Raw genomic sequence first — 21,695 nt, 5'->3', positions numbered from 1 at the left:
ATGCGCAAGTGCCAGCGTATTCAAACGGCCATTGCATAATGTTTTAGACTAAATCTAATAAAAAAACAGGCTAAACTTGCACATACGGACGTATCACAAATAAAACCCCCTCATCCTACACTCCGTATGGTATTGTAACAGTTTAGATCAGTAAGCAAATAACATCAATCGATTTAAATGGAAATTTCAACTCTGCCTGCAATGCTAAGAGTAAAAAAAAAACATTACTTAATTAGTATTTTGCTGACCAAACGCGAAGATTTTCTCTTATTATTTAAATTTTCCATACAAAGCATGAAGCCAGTTCATGTAAAGATAGTATGTTAATCTAAAAAACTATCTAATCATAAACCTTATATCGTGGATTTCTCTTCAGAAACCAACAATTCTTTCCATTTTGTCAGAAATTTATCTGAATATCAGGACGAAATAAAGGCAACGAGAGTTAAAACGTTGACGAAAGTAAAGCCAAGGTTTAAGTCCGACTCTCTTATAAAATCTATTATTGTGGATTAAATCAAAAGTGCAATTCGAGATGTCTATAGATTTCTGCGTTCGAAAAATAAAAACGCGATTAAAGAAGATCTAGTTTACATTGACTTAAACGTTGTGCGAATCACACCAAAACTTAGAAAAGTTGTACGAATAAAACAAATAGTAATATCTTATTTATGAGGATTATGATGATGATTGCTTGAAAATTGTATGGACTTGGTCAATTCGAAGAACTCTTCGTGGAGGCTTCATTCAGATCACGTCGCAGATTTTCGGTTATGAATCCGTTGATTTCACCAGGTTTTTCGGACATGTTATTAAATGATCAACTTGGAAACCAAACAATTCTCCTCGGATCTCTGACGCTTTTATTCATTTTTATGGTATTACAATTTGCAATGCAATATTTATTAATTTGCAGTTATATTCTTTTTTTATTTTCGTTAAAATCTAGATTTCTGTTCGGTTATTGCCAGCCGGGTGTGTAAGAAACACCCAATAAAATCTATAACTCTGCAGGAGTCTTTATAATTCAAACTTAACAAAAAAATGGTAGATTCCTTCCACTGTATGCTCATGTAATTACTGTGGCAAATGTTACACAATATAAAACCACATCTCTCCTGCGTCGGCGTTGTCAAATACCAGCTGGAAGTGGAGGGTCAGGACTACTGGAATCAATGCAGAGATAAGCAGAGAGGACATACAGCGCCTAGAATTCCCAAATAATCACACATCTTGTACTAGCCAAGGCCAACGCTGATTAAATTTGAGAACCGGTATGTCAACCGGATAATGCCGTATATATAAACGCACATATAGAACAAATGCTGCAAATATGTGTTATGAGAAAGTACCCCAAGATTCACGATCGCCGAAGATTCAATTCAAAAAAATAATTTTTTAATTAATATCGAAGTTCTGGCCATATTTTCTTAACTGAAACAAACAAAAAAACAAAAACTTTCCTAGAATTCTCGCTAAAATCAATGTGTGATATGTGTTATTCACGGTCGGATGAAAGAAATGTTTTTCACTGTAAGAGTGATACTGAGTGGAACAATAAAAGTGTCGCCCTAGAGAAAACAACACTACAACTTTATTTTATAACTTTTATTCAAAAAATCACTTCAAGTAACTGGAATATATAGTAGAGCTGACATCTATTCAACGTAGCCGCCTTCAGCTTCAATCGCCACCTCGATACTGGCCCCAGACTGGAAGCATGTATTTTCTACAAGTGCCAACGGAAGCTCAGCGAATACTCTGGGGGTGACGACACTCAGGCCAGTTTTGGTGCTGTGTAAGATCACGTTTATAATCATATCGACGTATCACCAAACGAAGTAGTCCGAAAGGTTTAGGTCGGAGGAGTAGGTGGGAGCTAGTAAGAGGAGGGTATAAAGTTGTAGCACTCCTTCTGAAGCCAAGTATGGTCTCTAGGGGCTTGTGAGCCAGCGCGGTCTTGCTGCAACACGCAGGATCTACCAGCTGACACCTAATTGTATCTGGATATCACCACACTCTTGAGAACATTCAGATACTCTTTCTTAATTTTCAAGCCGACTTCGAATATGTGAGGTGGCATGATGTGGTCCTCACTTGAAACTACAACAAAGACCATAACCATCGCCGGAAACTTTGTTTTCGTCAGCTGGTCACGTCGCTGTTATCTGTGGCAATCCAGCGATGCATTTTGAGGGTGCTGACAATGACCCTGTGGTCACGACTTGGATCAATCGAGAGCATGAGTTGTACATCGGCGCCTGCCTGATCTCGCTCTTTGAACATTGTGTCACTTCTACACATGATATGCTATCGCTCTTTGGATGTGTACACAGCTGGCTAAATAGTAGGTCATCTGCAACAAAAATAAAAATAAAATCTGTTTTCATCAAACGGAAATGGAATCATGTCATTATTTATATGGTGACAATTTGATCGTTCCACCATTTTTGAGAGTGTAGAAAGAGGTATTGCTGAAAGATAGAAACAGAGAGGATGAAGTGATAAATAGAGGGAGTTAGGGATTGTGACAGCGAAACGCTTGACATAGAGATGTAAACTCACTATTTTAACTCTTCTGTTTTATTGTCCATATTGAATCTATAAGGCCGTCATTCGCAAATGTATGAAGTACTGTTGTCATATTTGGGCAGGTGCATGTGCCACTAGTCTCTCGCTCCTAGACAAGGGCCGAAAGAGAGTCGTCAATCAGATAGGCGCTGAACTGTCATCTAAACTTCAGCCTCTGTTCCATCGACGAAATGTTGCATCCCTCTGCCTGTTCTACAAGTACTTTAACGGTGAATGGTCTGACGAATTGCAAGCATTTGTGCCCCTCGACGTAAATATCCCCGACAAACCCCAAAACCAGTAAAATCCCCACCCTTTATGGTAGAGATCTCTAGATGTAAGAGAGCCTTTTACTCCATTACCGCTAGACTTTGGAATTCCCTTCCGGTTCCCTGCTTTCCTGACTGTACTGACATGCAGAAGTTCAATGTAACGTGAACGTACACCTTGCTGCCCAACTCCCTATACAGTACCCCTGATGCTTATGTACCCAATAGTAGCCCCCAACAACAAAGTGGCAATATGCCTTGTTTGGGGTGAAAATGTAATAAAGAAAACATCTTCATTACATCTTTAGGGAGGAGGGCATTTGTTTTTAGGGATATGTTCCTGCAAGTTTTGTAATGGACGATGTATTTTTAGGATCAACCGCATTTATAGATTTTTTTTTTCTGTGGAGAAGGTTTGCATAATAAAATGTGAAAAATATCCGAGAGGCATGTTATTAGGTAAACACAAAAAAATCATGGGGTCAGAAAGCATAAATTCACAAAAGAGAGATCTTATATGTGCTTAAAATGTAAGTATTACAGCAATAGGAAAAGATAAAATGTTCGTGAATATTTTTAGAGTTCGTGTAGGAACAGGGAGTTAATTAGTTGGAATATTAGAAGTCTGTATCGATTAATTAAGAACTATGAGTATCACGGATGAGGAAATCGTATTCAAAACTTCTCTGCTTAAGTAACTAAATTATATCTTTTTAAACGTTATTTATGAGCCAATGGTCTTTAGTTTATCATATTAGAAAACCGTTCAGTGATCAAGTTTTGGAATATTTCAATGAATAATGTTTAACAAACTGACAGACAATAAAGTCGATGAGTTGTGTGTGTTATTTATGTTTTTGCGTGTGAGTGGAGAAAAATATTTTACAGATGAGCATTTGCAGTCGGGCGCCAAGCTACGCCTATCGTTTTTTTAAAATTACATTTTCACCACAAACAAGGCACGTTGCCACATTGATGTAGGGGGCTACTATCAGAGACATACGCTACAGGGATACTATATAGGGAGTTGGGCAACTAGGTGTCGGTTCACGTTACATTTGAACTTCTGCATGTCAGTACACTTCGGGAAGCACGGACCCGGAAAAGAAATTCCAAAGTCTAGCGGTTCTGGGAAAGACACTACTGGAATAGACGGTTCTCTTACATCTAGGGATATCTACTGTGAAGAGGTGGGATTTAGCTGTTTGTCGGGGTTGTCAGGGGTATTTACGTCGAAGGGGTAAAAGTGCTTCTAGTTCGTCGGATTTGCGTGAACTGAATTTCGTTAATTTATTGAAGAATAAACTGGTTTTAAGGGTTTAGATAATTCGAAGAAAGACCATTTTAAATAAATTCAGAAAGTTTTCTGATTGCTCCAAAATACTTTTTTTTTTCATTTAGGATAGTGTATGCGCAGACGATATGCCTACACACGTGTTTGTGCATTTTGATTTTCTATGCCGATGTGTAAACATCGACTACACATCGGCAGAGGAAGAGAAACCAATCCTCATAATGATAAAAAGTAGTATAATTAAATGTATTAGTTTAAAATGTTATCGCAGTTCGAGGGTCCTTCCAACTTTAATGCCTTCTATTTTGTTTACTCTGCCCGAATGAATAAAATACGAAATTACAGTGTTATGATGATTGGCCTTATGCATTCATGGCATTAATTTTTCATCTTTCTGATGAGAGATCTTCATATGTGCGTTTTTCAGAAAGATGCTTATGACGTGAGTCTAAGGCAAAGATGCGTCATAAAATTCCTGGCAAACTTGCATTGGGAATCGGAGAGACTATGCAGAAAGAATATACTCAGGAACACAAACGGTCACTCGTTTTAATTGTACACCACCCATTTTCGTATCTCTTCAAATGTTTAAGATAATAAAGTGGGAGTATTTCTTTTTGAACAACCCTCGTATGCCAAGTGTGATCCGGTCGTTAATACACAGTTATCCTGAACGACAACAAAAAAAATCAGAAAAAAAACATTGAATATAGTAGTCAGTATACATAAATTCTGGATAAAACATATCCGTCGTTTTATTGATTTAAATATCATTTTCGTCGCTCTTCAAATTAACAAATTGGAACTAACCTCGTAAATAATATTAATTAATGGTTGGTTTACATAGTTTAATATTTGGCTGCATATAACAGTGTTTCACACAACAAAAAAAAAACAAATTATGAATGTCACGTGAAATTATCCTAGAAATATCACAGAAAGAAAAGGCACATGAAAGTCATAATTAACCACGACCGGCAAAGAAGGTGGGCTCTCCTTACACTGCTAGAAAATTACTTACGCCTGAAAGTACCCTGTGCCTCTATAGGGCCACCATTCGCCCATGTATGGAGTATTGTTGTCACATTTGGGCTGGTGCATCTGCTGCGTGTTTCTCACTCCGGGACAGGGTTTAAGAGAGAGTCCCAACCTGATAGGTCTTGAACTTTCATATAAACTTCAGCCTCTGTCCCATCGACGAAATGTTGCATCCCTCTACCTGTTCTACAAATACTTTAATAGTGAATTCTCTGACGAACTGCAAACACTTGTACCTCCTCGACGTGACTACCCCCGAGGAAATCGACAAGCAACTAAGTCCCACCATCTTAAAGTAGAGATCCCTGGGGGTAAGAAAGCCTTTTACTCCAATAGTTTCTTCCCCAGAACTGCAAGTCTTTGGAACTCCCTTCCATGATTCTGCTTTCCCAACTGTACTGACATGCAGAAGTTCAAGTGTAATGTGGACAAGCATATTTCTACTCATCTCCCTTTATAATGCACCCGCAAATTATGTCCCCGATAGTAGCCCTCTACTTTAAAGTGGCCCTGTGCCTTGTTTGGGGTGAAAATTTAATAATAATAATAATAATAATAATAATAATAATAATAATAATAATAATAATAATAATAATAATAATAATAATATATATATCCAATATTTCGATTAGGCTGTTATAACTCAGGGGAGGTGTCTTTTGAAAACGTTAGAATTCGATTAGGTAGGGTATTGGAAAAATATAAGAACAGTGCTCCTTCGTTGATAAGATTTTCACCGAGAAATTTTATAACTACAGTGTGCCCCACTGAAAAATAGCCCAGAAAATGTAGTAGAGAGGAGGATTACTCTTTTATTGTTTAAATTATATGTAGTGTTATAAAAAAATGTCGGAAGTGCTCCCCGTTGACATATATGCATTTCTAGGCTCGTTTACCAACGTTTGTAGATACCGCTTGCAGATCTTCTCTTGTGATTCTCCGGATAGCGTTGGTAATGTTCTCCTAAAGGTGGTCTATTTTTGAAGGATTATTTGCATTATCTATTTGTTTCAAACTTCCCCAAAGAATTTAGATGTTGACATGTCCGGGGAACTTGGTGGCAATCACCCGTTGCTTATTGTTCCTTCTTCCGTAAACGCGTTATAAATTCGTGTTGGTGATCTGTGCGACGTGTGGCATATAGCACCATCTTGTTAGAAAACGATTGCATTTTGGCTTGTGGTGTCAGTTGATCATTAAGAGAAAGATCAGAGAAGTAGTGCTACTTTCAACTAGGCCGCCTTATCTGAAATATAAAAATTGATTATATATATATATATATATATATATATATATATATATATATATATATTGGGCTATATTTTAGTAGGTCATCCTGTATATTGAGATTTAAATATGAAATATGTCTTTCGTTCCCGCCTCCATGATTTACTGTAATTGGGTAAGAAAATATAACATTTTTATTAGTGTGAGTCTGTGTGAGTGGATTCATAAGATGGAATGAAAAGGAAAAAGAGAAAGAAAGAGATAAACCACGCTTAGCTCAGTTTTATAAATATATTTCTTATATCCACTTAAACGGATTATCCATTTTAAAATAAATTGTACTTAGTTTAAAACTTTCCTGCGGCTTGAACATATGCTAGTTTGTAATTCCGTCGCATTAAGCAGTTTAAAAAAAACTTACGATTTGCACTTTTATTTTAATGCAATTTTAACGCATCGAAATGTTACATTTTTAAATATATACATTTACATCCGTTCTATTTATTTAGAGAATCTTTAGCTGAAAATTATCGTTGCGGTAAGAACAGGAAACAGTTTGTTTTTGGAAAGGATTATAATAGTGACATTAAGGAAATTAAATATAAAGCTTTAGACTTTCGTCTTAATTTATTTACAATTAAATCACTAAGGACTAACGAAAGACAATTTTATTTTCTGTTTTATAAGCGACAATCATCGAGACACGACATTGCCTGAGAGTAAATGATGATCAATGAATGTTGCAAACTCCAATTTATTGTCATCTGAATCGGTAAAATCGTTCATTTTTCATTCACCGTTAAAATACTTGTAGAACAGACAGAAGGATGCAACATTTCGTTGATGAGACAGAGGCTGAGGCTTAGATGACAGTTCAGGTCCTATCATGATGGCGACTCTCTTTTGAACCTTGTCTAGGAATGAAAGACTAGTAGCATATGCACCAGCTCAAATATGACAACAATACTCCATACATGAGCTGCGTTAAAACTTCATCGTTCACTCAAGTTTCGACCAAATTTACAAACAATTATTACAGTTTATAGATCTCATTCTCAGCTATATTTTGAACAAAATGTTTCATTACCATTCAGTAAAACATAAGTTATGATTAATTTACTCGTGTTCAAAATCGTAAAAAAACGTAAGGAGGTGAACGACGTTTTTATGACTGGTTTCTATAGCAACCACGTCGCTTAATCGACTATTGTTGCAACCAATTTACCTCTCTCGCGAAAAGAAAAGTAACAAGTGAAACAAACAGAATGAAAGAGTGAAAGGGAGTTTAATTGGAGGGGACTTTTATTGAAAGCAGACAAGTGTCGTATATAGTTATTACACATGTGTATGTTATGCTTATGGGGATCAAATAAATAAGTCCGAAAGTAAACAAAAAACAAGTAATTTACTGGAAGCCTGGAAAAATCATGAATTACAAGAGAAAAATGCGAGCATGAAAGTTAATATGGTGTAGCTTAAACATGGAAAAGTAAAGGACTACTTGTAAAAACCGGAAAATGGAACGGACAAGATATTCTAGTAAAAAATATAATGAATTTATAAATCAAAATATTTCAGAATTAAGAATATTTTTAAAATTCAATTTATGACATTATATACGCACTTCTTAATGCTAAACATAAGACAAAGAAATACCACGTGACAGGGTGTCAACTTTCCGTCCAATCAACGTTTGAAGAAAATATATTCTAAAATCTTTTTTAAAACAGTCTTCGCTGGAAGCCACCCAGAAGCATATAAAAAACACGGTGCGCGAAATCCAAATAAGTTGATTCAGAGTTCCGGTCAGTTCACGTCAGGATGCAGTACCAGGAATGAACAACTCGCTACTCGACTCCGTCTCGTTGGCGTAAGATCACTAACATTAACATCACGTGCCATGTACCTAAAGAGCCTTAATATCACTGGATTAATTCCTAAAAAAATGGCCGTTTGCCACCTCGGACATATTTATGGAGCAAAATTATTAAAATAGAGAACTAACTAAGGTAACAAACGTTAATTCCATTGAAAAGGAAAATGAGAAATATGCTATCTAAAAAATCATGATTTCCTCATTCAGAAGAAGTTTTCTTTTTTATCTGTTGGTACATCAAGTTCTATCTGACTATGTAAGAAATATATACAAGGTCGCCCCCCAAAAAAAAACGGGCCCCAACTCTAATTAGGTCCCGTTTTTGAGTGTTTTCTCCGAATGAAATGAAACTTTGGTCATAGCTAGTTTATTATGTTTAAAATATCACATCAAAACACTACGGTCTTTGGCCTTTTTTCTCCGTTCCACAACATATGTTCTAGATGGGCTCCATTTAGCTCCGTGCATTTCTTGAGGTGCAGCACGAAGTTGTCCATGACGTTCTTACAGACCGAATTGGTAATGGCTCTCATCATCTCCCTGATGGCTTTCCTGAGTTCCGTGATGGTTCTGGGTTTCCCTGTGTAGACTCTATCAAGATAGCTCAAAAGAAAAAAATCTGGGGGGGGGGCTTAGGTCGTGGCTATGGGGTGCCCACTCAAAATCAGTCTTGATACTTATCACTCGCCCTCCGAAGTTCTCTTTTAGCCAATCTCGAGACAGGTTTGAGGTGTGAGAACTTGCTCCGTTCTGCTGGAACCAGAACTTGCTCATGAGTGACGGGCAGATGGTCTGGAGCTCATCGTGAAGGTTTTGAGGATCTCCACATACAGCTCCTTGGTGACTGGCAGTGCTGCGCCAGATTCTTCGATGAAGATTGGTCCGATCATGCCTCTGGCCGTGATTGGAGCCCACATTGTGCACTTAGGAGAATGCAGGCGCTTTGGTGCTAATTTATACGGTCTGGAGGACCCCCAGAAGACATTTGTCTTGGAGTTCGCCTTTCCATCAAGAAAGAAGTGGGCTTACTCTGAGGTCCAAAGGAGGTTAAGGAAACTTGCTTTCTCCTCGATCTTCTCGAGCATCTTGACTGCCATAACCCTCCCCTGCTTCTTGTCTGATGCTGTAAGAGTCTGCACCGTATGTATTCTGTATAGGTAAGCCCTGATATCGTTCACCAACACTCTCCTGCAAGTCTCCCGGGACATACCGAGGGACTGACTTCGCTTACGCACAGAGCGTTTCGGATTCTGCTGGAGAGACTCTCTCACTCTTTCGACCAGCTCAGTTGTTCGCTTCTTGGGACGTCCCGCGTGGCTTCGAAGGTTCTCTCTGGAAGCGTTTAGGTTCTCCACAGTCCCATACTTCTCAAAGTGGTCCACCCAGTTATGAATTCTGCTTTTGGATGGAGCCTTTTCACATTCGAACTGACGCATGAAACTGTCCTGAGTTTTCTTAAACGAGCCTGTCTTGTATTATAGTAAAATTAAAAAAAAAAATGTTTTCTTTGTCCCAGATCCCACTGGGGTCTTGGTGTACTCACGGTCGTTGATTCTGCCCTGTCCTGTAAAATAAGGCAATTGGTGACTAAATAAATGAGATATCACATCAAGTGTACACGGAGCCCATTTAATTGGGTCACCGTGCATAAGTCCCCAGAAATATGCATAATTTTTAACATCTAACACTTATTTCCAAGAACTATGAGCACCTCGCAAATTATTTAATGGCGGAATTTTCTTTTTCGCAGAGGTATATAAAAATACACCAAAAATGTAATGTTTTCTTCAATATATTTCTATATTAAAAGTTGTAACTGGTCTTCATATTGCTAATTACTGACACCGTTTATTTTATATTTTTTGTAAAGGGTAGGGAGATATGTACCTATGCTCACGCCACGGCTATGATATCGACCAGTCCCCTCTAACACTTACCTTCGGAACAAGTATTATTTTTATATTTTAGTAAGCGACTTGTTCTGAGCAATGTAAAATATTTTTTTTGGGTTAAAACGTGTTTTTCTCAGGTTGCATTTACTTGTATTAGCGTATAACATGTATCCTATTCTTTCTCACATACGCATGCGCAAATGCATACGTTTGCAAGTTGCTCATACAAGAAAAACGCGTGTTTCAATGTCCAAGTATTTGTTTTAAAATTGAACTAAGAAGAAATCAGCATGGAAAATAATCTCACGAAAATGTGTTCTACAGACAGAAGTTACAACCAAGCATCTCTCTCTCACTCTCTCTCTCTCTCTCTCCCTCTCTCTCCTTCTCTGCGAAACTTGCGATTGTCACTAGGGACATTAAATTAGGATGGGGAATGCGTTTTTATGATTTCAGCAAAACGAATAAATGTTGTGAAAGTCTTAAAATGACCGACGAAACATTGGACTTATGTTGAAAATTATATTGTACATTGGAAGTATTACTATTTTGATTACATTTTTGTTTGTTGAAACATCAATCCTTGCTATTGGTCGGATAATAATACAGGTGCTACAAGGTCTGATTATGAAAAGCGTTCGATAACAGATTATATCAGAGATGTTGGTCCCGCCTGTCTCAAGTTAAAACGAGAATTTGGCACGTTGTACTTACTTGATATTTTCCCATACTTCTTCACCAAAGTTACGCAACACGAGTTGCTCCAACGCGTAATTCACAAAACCATACTAAAAAAGAGAAATAAATAAAAAAGTATACAAAATGAAAACGATGGAAAAACACAAAAATAGAAGAATTAAATTATTTTGTTGAAACAACTTCAGTTTTCGAAACAACATATTTCAATTAATGGAGAAGGAATTATCAGCATTGAAGCATAACGTTATATTAAAATGCATTTATATTTTATGATTTAGATTTTCTTAGGTTATCATTTTTAAAAATGTAGAGTAAATAAAAAAAAAACGGTATTTATACTCAATAAACGCTGAGTAATCGTTGAAATATTTCGACCAGTTTACGTAAAACGCCGGCATGTACCAAGCAAATGATTCCGTTATTTTAAATTATTTTTCACGCAAAGGGATCATGTTTTCTGGGTATTAACAGCTATATATATATATATATATATATATATATATATATATATATATATATATATATATATATAGAGAGAGAGAGAGAGAGAGAGAGAGAGAGAGAGTATTCCGATTTTTATTGGGTTTATATAATTGATAATTCGGAAACCTTTCATATACCAATAAATTTTAAGTCAGAATTAGATGAATTGAATTGTAAGCTTATAAAATTATCATATTTTGTAATTGAGCATTCATATATTGTTTTAACAAAATCAGGATATCAAAGAAGTATTGATAGCAACACATAGTATATATCATCGTTCGATACAATTGTTTCAAGACAATTCAGACAAATCCAAACCCTATATCGTTTGAAATTTGTCACAAGGACAGCATATCACCAGACGTTTTGAAAAAAAAACATTTTACGATGAACAATATAGAATTTCCATTTTAATGAAAATTATGAGAAAATATTTTCCCTACATCTGTTCTTTCCAAGGTTTTTTTTTTAAATACACATCGACTTTACCTTACTATTTTCTAACCTTTATTAAGTAAGCTCTATGGCTCAATTCATAAAATACTTTGCAAGCCAAATCCGAGTCTGCATTTTGCTAATTCCTACCCTTGGAGGAAAAGGAAAGTATTTCTTTCGAAACTCTGCGGATTAAGGACAATGCCCTTAATTTGTGTTTAATTTTGAAAATTAAATATGTTTTTAACTCTTGTTTAAGTGTGTTTTACATGTTTTATAAATTCTTTGTTCTTATATATATATATATGTATGTATATATATATATATATATATATATGTATATATATATAAAATATTTTTCTTTATTTTTAGATAAAAATTTACATATCGTCAAAAAGGTATAGGTATATTTCAGTCCACTAATTATAAATTCACTAGAGACATTATCTGACGATGTTGCTTTTACAAGAGTTAAGTTCCTAATGGATTTTTGAGGAATTTCTTATAAGTCATGATCTAGAGAGCAGTCACATGATATTTAATCATATTAAATCATATAAATAAAATAACAGCGCTTAATGGGTGCAAAAACAGACAACATATTAAAAAAAACTACACTGTCTAGCAAAAAGACAAAGTTGGGAGAGAGAATTAAAAAGAAGAGATAAGAATAAATTTAGAGATAAACAAATAGGAAATGATATGTTTAAAGTTATAAGCCATTACTGAAGTGTAGAGGGAAGTAATGAGTAGCAATAAATGTATTCAACAGACAGGACACACGTGCCACCTTGACAAGACACGAAATACAGCGTGAGTTATTTGTTAATTTAAGGCTATTTTTTTGTTCTTTCTGGTTGGGTTATATTAATGCTAAAAAAAATACATTTAAATTATTTTTTCTTGATCGTCAGTGATCAATATATATTCATATCTGTATACTATATATATGAAGGCAGCTGTTTTTTTTCGTTTAAACAGACATTGTTAAGAACAACAAAGAACTTGTGTTTAGTTAAACATTTATTTTTCAATTTTTCTTATGTTTTTTTTTTTTTGTGTATAGATCAAAAGTATAAATAAATGTCCAATAGTTAGATTTGTCTCTTCGAAGCATGTCGCTATTTTGTTGGGTTTCTGTTCTATTTTTCCGCAATGAAAACAGAATCTTCCTGTGTGCGAACTCACCTCGTAACACCAAAAGTGCTCTTTCTGACGAGTGTGAAAGTTTATATATTTCTTTATTGGCAGATTATTATCCTCATCTTCATAATTGTTGTTTCAAGACGGTTCGGCCAACTATCTCTCTAGCCTTCGTTAGATCGTTAACTGAGACGGGATAGTAATGCTGAGCCTCTTAACGCCATCCTCAGTAATTGCTGCCTTCCATAGCTGTTGTCGTTTAACAACGTTTTGGACAACTTTGGGTAGGATTGAAACCGCTATATTCAGACATGCTAGCGAATTTGAGTATGATTCTAAATACAACAGTTTTTTTTCCGGTTCTGATTACGATATTCGCACCGCCTTCCGGTGTTATTTATAATGTTATTTAAATATATACGTGCATATTATACACGGTATTAGAGTTTTTTACTAATTTTAATGCCGTATCCCGGGGTTCTATTGTATAATCTTTGCGTAAAATGGTTATAGTAAACACAAACCTCTTTATATATATATATATATATATATATATATATATATATATATATATATATATATATATATACGTAGGTTTTTTTGTTGTTGATTTTTTAACGATATTGAGATTAGCGTCTACACCTTGAAGATCCGATGTCTGTTTTAGAAATTGCACATTTTTTTTTATTTTGGACGTAAACAAATAATAGTTTTATTTATTTATTTATTTTTAAAACAGTAATCTACACACATGCTTGTTTCTGGGCACTACACCTCTTCAGTGTAGCTTGACTGTTATTAGGGCTCGAACTCTGGAACTCATGTATTTCATATGTACTCATATATTTGGACTGATACTCTGGAACTCATGTATATATATATATATATATATATATATATATATATATATATATATATATATATGTAGTAGAGATTTAGAAGGCTGTCACAATGCGAGGAATGAAATATAGTCGTTGTTGGTAAGAGAAGACGAGAACAAGTGGCGATTTACAAATCAATAAGTACATACATATATTTTATATAGACATATATTTATTCACTTGTATTGGTAAAATGTCTTACTTGTTATGCCTGTGACATATTCCATTATTAATTTCATAAATTTCCCTTTTCAAATTGTTAGCGTAACAGGTCCATTCAAAACCTGCTAGATGATGGAGCGCAAGTTGGGTAGCTATGTGGGGCCTCGGAGCAAATGTGAGTAGGGGAGCTATGTATGGTATGATTAGTTAATTAACATGTTTATAATTTTATTTATTTCTATTCATTTGTCTTTTTTGGGGGTATAACTAGTTGCTTTAGCGTGAGCTTTTTTAAATTTTGTATGTTCTCTATTTTGTTGTCTTTATCATTCTTACTATTATTTATTTATTTTTTTTATTTTTTCTGCTGAGGTGGCGGCGTCTATGTATATATAAAATATACGTATGTGCTTATTGATTTGTAAATCGCCACTTGTTCTCGTCTTCTCTTACCAACAACGAATATATTTCATTCCTCGCATTGTGACAGCCTTTTTAAATATCTACTACATACCTATCCCACACAATGCTTCAACCAAACTACATATCAATCATATATATATATATATATATATATATATAATATATATATATAGAGATTATATGTATATATATATATATTTAGATTTTGTATATATATATATATATATATTTTCTGGGTCAACGGCCAACTAGCACCGTGTATATTTGTGTGTGTGTGTATATGTGTATTGGGGTGGAGAGGGCTCCCGTAAGCCGTGGTGAAGGCAACCTTTCTAGGAGAAGCAAATCTCTGATTTAAAAAAAAAACATAAAGCGGAAGACCATTACCCGTATTAAGCTGGTCTGCAGTTTAATTTGTTGCTGGCTATCTTGCTCTTGCTTGTTGCTGGATCTCAACATTTTGAACCGAGAGAGAAACTTAGCTGTCGTACAAAGCTAAGACTCTGTAACATCATCTGTGTATAGATACTCCCTCAGGCATTTGGGCTCATGGATTTTAAATATCTGAGGGAGTGGCACTCGTCTGACAAGACGTTGCAATCATCATATATATATATATTAACATTCTCAGTTTTTTATATATAGTTAAACGTCAAAGAACGTGCACCAACCTTATATTACAGGGTTTGTGAAAGGAACTATTATGTTTTCTTAAAACTAAATCCCCCTTTTATTTACGCCCAAAAAAATCGGCGATTTTATACGCGTTACCAGAAACTGACCCAAATTTCAATGATTTCTTGATACTCTGTGAAAAATCCAGTGTTTATTGATTGAAACATCTATTTCCATTAATGTCTATTACGTACACAGATTAATAATATGGAGTCCTGTGGAAATCCCGCACATTTAATATATTACTAATGGGTATTATGTCGACATTCAGCGTGAATGGGGGACCTTGCGATATTATTGTAGCTCTTTTGTGAAAACTAAAAGTACTTGTCTAAGTAATTTGGTTAATGTAGTGTCAGAATATATCTGCCTATTACGGGTTATCTAGTATATCCTTATAGAAACCTATGACATATTTCCATTGTATAGACCCCTGGTGCGAAGGGTAACCTCACGACATCATTATTACATCTTTAGACAGAACAGATATTTCCTTTGAATCCTTATCAGAAGACATCGCATTAATAGTTCAGTTCCACGTACGGTCCGAAAGCGATATTATTGTTTAAAAACTTTTTTTACATTGCGTCTTCGGTTATAGGGATATGATATTTATTAAAAAGAAGGATATGCTGTGATAACATATTGCGAAAGATAAATTAGCGTATTTATATACTAATTGAATACTGGTAGTATGTTATCTCTTTCTAGCTTCCTTTTTAATAAATATTATCACCCGATCGAATAATTTATATTCTGGTAACATAACTTACGTTCGTACGTACGCACATTAAAACTATTACAGTATAAACATAGGATGGCCCAAAAGTAGGTGTACAGTTATTTAATATTTGAAATTCTTCAACTAGGTTATTTGAAAAACTCAAATAATTTAAATATTTATTTGAAAATCGACACCAGAACAGCGGGAAATTGATTATACCTGTTAGCATAAAAAATAATTAATCTCTCAGATGCTGAAAATGTTCTCCTTCAACATTGCAACATTCTCCAAATATCTCCAGGACACCCTGACACACGGCGCGACACAAATTCCAATCTTCATCAATTTCTGTGAATGCGACATGACCCTAATCTTTTAAATCATTCATTGTTTTGGGTTTCTTCTCATAAAACATTGTTCTTAACAACCCCCCCCCAAAAAAAAGAAATCCATTGTCGTTAGGTCATGTGAACGTGGTGGCCATTCAATGCTGCCCCTTCTTCCGAACCAACGCAGTGGAAAAACTTGGGTAAGGTAGTCTCTTACTCTAGACGCATAATGTGGTGATGCTCCATCCGGCTAAAATAAATGTTCATCAAAGTCAGGTTTAGTTCTGATTTGTGGTACTACTACTTCACGAAGCATGTCCAGGCAGTTCTCCCCATTTGCAGGCCCATTAAAAAAAACGGGTCCAAGCTGTTTATGTAAATTGGATCTATACTCTGTTGAGTATTTTATATTGCTTGTACATTTTAATTAGTAAGTAACTTCAACCATATAAAAGGCAGTTTAAGAAGTGTAAACCTACTTTTGGGCTACCCTGTGTATATATGGGGGGAGTGTATATACGTATGTAGTCATATATATGTGGGTGTGCATGCGTGACTGCATCTGAGTAGCGAGAGAAAGTTATGTAAATTGTATTTGCCTCTGTATATATTATATGTCGTTATCTATGAAAACACGCGGCATCCAGTAAAAGAAAGGAAAACTCTATAGCATAACAAAATAAAGGCATTCGCAGCAAACTAAAATTAAGCAAACATTTTTAATAAGATCATCACATATTTTTCATACACTATTTATGTACAAGGGTCCGACAATATTTTTCGCACACTTTAGTATTCGACTTTCCGAGTACTATAGAGTGGCGAAATTCCTTCAATAAAATAGCATAAACATATAAAGAAAATACCTGTAATATAAATGGAAGAAAATCGATTAGGTAAGAAAAATATTTAATGTTCATCATTTTTTAAAAAAACACACGCGACATTATTTTTCGGACGTCGTTGAAAAACTGTTTATATTATGTAATATCACTTTTCTTCTCAATAAGTTTTAACAATCTCTTTCGTAATGATGATACATCTGCACAATAACAACGCTACGTGTTTCTATTAATTGTTTTTTGGCATCTAGTATTCGTTCCCATAGTTGAACCTCTTTCATTATTTTAGGTCCATCATAGACAAGTTGCACAAGCATTTCCCAAATATTTTCCATTAAATTTAAATCTGTGCTTTTTGCAGGCCGTTCCAAAGTAGCCATATTGCCTTTAGCCATCCTTTCTTTCATGAGTTTTGACACATGGATGCTGCAATTGTATTGCTGTAGAACGAAATCATTCGCTATCTCTCTCCTTATCCTTTGTAGGGCTTTCTTGTCCAGCAACTGTTTGTAGCTTTCTCTGTTCAGTCGTTCTTTCAGCCACTTCCACCATATATTTCAATTAGCAATGAACATACCCCAAACCATCACTCCTCCTCCTCCCATCTGCCGCTTGTTCAGTATAGCAGGTTCATCCCTTCTCGACTAAGTACACCATTCATCGGGTTCATCAAACTTGAAACGCTTCTCATCAGTAAATATAACCTTCTTAAAGTCAACATGCTTTGTTAACCGCCTTTTAACAATCCCAGTCTTGCTCCTTTTTGTTTCTCTGTTAGTGTATTTTTTTTTCTTCGCCTTTGCATACTTCTAACCAATCCTATGCAGCATTCTCCGTACTTTTCGGACGTTTACATCAAATTCACATTTCTCCTTCACTTTTCTTGCTGTAACTTTTTTTTTCTCCAGATGGCAAAAGCCGTGTCACAGTTTTGTTAATTCTCTTTACAGTCCTCTTGCCAACTGATCTTTTCACTTGTCAACTGATCTTTTCCATTGCCAATTGATCTTTTCCACCCTCTCTTCTTTTCCCGCTCGGAGTTTGTCTTCATCGTGTATTCGACCGTTGATTCCGACAGCTTCCAATCCATGGCGATCCTTTTGATGCTGAGGCAATCTTCCCACTTTTTTAGGGCCAAACAAACGATTTCTTTTTGAATGCATTTAATTCATTAAACTTAATTGTTTTTCCAGTAGAATAGAACAAATAATTGATTCTAATGATGACAGAAAAGTGTACACGCAGACAATTTGTGTGCAGTATAATATACATGAACATAGCTCTTAATAAAATAGGATTTTTGTCATGTCCAAAAAACAGTGCCGCGCAAGTTTTCGCAAAAATCACAAGAAACGAAAATTATCAAAGCCAACGTAAACAAATTATTACACTAGTAATCGATTTTCCCTCCTCAACTACGAACTTATAATCTGAGATGTTTTTGGCACCAGTAACCACCTTGCAGTATTTTTTTCAAAGTGTCCAAAAATATTGTCGGGCCCCTGTATATGCGAGTCCAGTAATAACATCCACTGATTTCTATATGTTGGGTAAAAATTATTATTGTTTTACTATGGCTTGTTAAAAGGTTTGGAAGTAAACGATTGTCATTATTTAGATATAAAGTATTGTTCCGTTTAAGAATATTGTACCTTTTGATACATTTTTAGCCAGACAGTAAAATGTTGAAATAGCGAAAATCGTTATGATAGTATGAAAGTTTATATATTTATTTCCGGAGTGTTATCCTCATCTTCATACTTGTTGTTTCAAGACGTTTCGGACAACTATCTCTCTAGCCTCGTTCGTTAGGTGATTAACCGTGACGGGATAATAATGCTGAGCTTCTTAACTCTATCCTCAGTAATTACGGCCTTCCCTGGCTGTTTTCGTTTCACGACATTTTTGGACAACTTTGGGTAGTATTGAAACCGCTATCTGCAGACAATGCTCACCTAGAACCATAGAGATTCGAAATCACTATCCACTGCGCTAGAGGACAGAAAGAACTTTGAAGATGAGGATAATAGTACGCAAACAAATAAATAAATATATAAATTACTCATATCAAAGGATTTCAATAATAAAATAATTTTATGTGAACCCAGTTTGCTTCCTTTTCTGTATTCATTGGAAAAGAAGGGATGTCTTTGTACTTTCTGTTGTCGTACGTTCAACTTTAAATTATATATAAAAGTAAATGAAAATGATCCAAATGCCAATATTTTTTAATCTATATGAATACATACAAAATTCTTTCGTTCATGCTAAAACCCATGTAAGGTTTATTATTTTGAATGTTGTGTCCATAGTGTCTAAGGTGAGAACTTTGCGAACCGACAGCGAGCCGATGAATTTAAGAATAACATATAAGTAGTGTAAATACGTATTTGGAACAAGTTAGTGTTAGTCGTCAAAATCTGAAGCCTTTCGCTCGCGGACATGTAGTGATAATAAGCAAAATTAGATTTCTTACACAGATATATGGCAAGAATTCAACCCAGTTAAGCGAATTAAAGAAATAAAAGATAGCTCGAAGGGATTTTCTGGCAATTTATTCTGTCAATATGGCGCGTCAGCTTGAAAATCAAGAAAAAAACTCGTTTAGAATTCTGGTTGTAACGCCTGTGTTCGTTTAGCTGATAGAATGGCGTGTGCACATATATTTCTTTTTGTTGAGGCCTTAAACTATACAACGCAGGTACTTAACAAGAAGATGTATAAACAGAAAGTATAGCAGTAATGAGTTCACAGAGGCGAGTTTCTCTTTCCTACAGATTGGCCATAACGAGTCTATGGATCGAGTTAACGAGAGTCCAAATAGCAACAGAATATTGTAAATCACCATCATACTGTTCAAAAGCAGGTCGGTACATGTATAAGTATTTATATTTTCATGTATACGATTTATTCGGCAATTAATTATGCTTGTACTATGAACTTTGGAGTAAAACTTTTATTGAAAAGGATTATCATCATCATAATTCCACCGTAGTCCAGATGAAGGCGCACAGATATTAACGCGAGATATCTCACACCTGCATAACTGTTTCCATGTCCGTCGTTTGATATCTCTTTAATATCTGGATATATGTACATTTAGTTTCTGGAGAACCTAGCAAGGTGCGACGTAAGTAGGGAATGGAACAAGTTCATTTACTATTAGAGAACAATGGCCTGCAAATTCAACACGCCTTGTTTGGATAATAGATAATGCCAATAGAAGTTCGCCATAGTTGTATTTTGTTAGGTGGGTCTTCCATGAGCAATATAGCGCTCTTATAAGTAATATCGCCTAGACTTGGTTTTATTTGTTTTATGCAAAAGTGATGAAAACCGACCAATTTATAATTATAGCCTAAAAATTTTAGATATAAATTAATAAATATTTTTGAATTTTATTTTATTCGATTGATTGGAAAGGTGTTTATCGGAAATATGACTACGACATTTAATTTGAAAGCTGAAATATTTTTGATCAGCATTAATTTATCTAAATTCATTAGATAGAGTAAAACTACTTTAATTTGAACTGCCTCTAAAGTTGGACTTCCTCTCATGTGGACCTCTTCTAAACCTGGACTTTCTCTTAACTTGAACTGTCACCGCATTGAAATTGTATTAGCATACTAGATGCGGAGTTGCAGTAAAACTGTTTACATGGTTTAGTCAGATATTGCGCAGAAATGTTAATATTGGTACTATGTAATTAATGTAGATTAGCTATTGATAATTAATTTACACTAACTGTAATTTTCTTTCAGATTGTTATATTTAAAATAGTGTAAAACAACCAATCACAATGGGTCTAGAAAATATTCTTGAAACCAAACGGTTACTGACCAACCACGCTGTTCTTAAATCACTTAATGCAAATGATGTTGAAATGTGGGTGCAACAAGATGAGGAAACCACTGATCAATATCCCGAAGGCAGTAATGGTGATGAACATAGAGACAGCTCTCATTCTCTTGACCTTAATATAAATAACCAAGAACACTCAGATGAAGCAATATCATAGAATGGTGCAGAAAAGTCTATGGAGACGGTTATAAAATTTCTAAAAAAAGTCCTTACTTTAGTGACAACTATGTTTTGCAGGCAATGTCACTCCGAAGAGATATATTCATAAAGAAGCTACAGAACCTAGAAATTGTAGATTTTCGTGATCGCTTACGGAATACTATGGCAGCGCCGGAGAGCTCAATCGATGAAAATAGAAACAGCAATGAGACTCATTCAATGAATAAATAAAAAAAAACTGTATTTTACATAAATGTATTATTTCTGTAGATGATAATTTAGGTAATAAATACCTTAGAAGTAAGAGTAGATTTAATTTATTTTCAAGGTTTTTATTCCTGGTAATGATATTTAGCAATTCTTACTTGCAATATATCGTAAACTCAACTTAATATATACTTGAAGTATCACATAGCAATGACTTTCATTTACTATTTCTTAATTCTTAGAAATTTAAAGTTAACTCCAGCACATCTTTTTATCACGAAACTTGAACAGCATTCTCTAATGTGAACGAGGCGGATGTTCAAATCATAGGAGTTATACGGTAGTATGTTTAAAATCTTTATATTAAAATTTCTACCTATTTGCTTTCTCTCTAGCTGTCACTCTATCCGCTTCTCCATTAACGCCTCTAACGCTCTCTTTCTCATCTTCTGCCCATTCTTCTATAGAAGTTAAATAGTATGTATAAAATCTTTATATT

At 34.9% G+C, this 21,695-nt stretch overlaps 1 protein-coding gene across 2 annotated transcripts in view; it reads right to left on the bottom strand.

Moving 5' to 3' along the window:
* Positions 1–21,695, bottom strand: part of LOC145277959 (guanylate cyclase soluble subunit beta-1-like) — a 241,814-nt gene that overhangs the window by 87,173 nt on the left and 132,946 nt on the right. For both annotated transcript variants that reach the window (XM_080130083.1, XM_080130084.1), the window contains one exon: positions 10,882–10,955. In XM_080130083.1, coding sequence (XP_079986209.1) covers positions 10,882–10,955 — 74 coding nt within the window. The remainder of the gene's footprint in view (positions 1–10,881; positions 10,956–21,695) is intronic.

Source organism: Euprymna scolopes, chromosome 6 (assembly GCF_053919585.1).
Source record: "Euprymna scolopes isolate OS-2025 chromosome 6, ASM5391958v1, whole genome shotgun sequence".
NCBI classification, from domain to species: domain Eukaryota; kingdom Metazoa; phylum Mollusca; class Cephalopoda; order Sepiida; family Sepiolidae; genus Euprymna; species Euprymna scolopes.
This window is presented reverse-complemented; position numbering and strand designations above follow the sequence as displayed.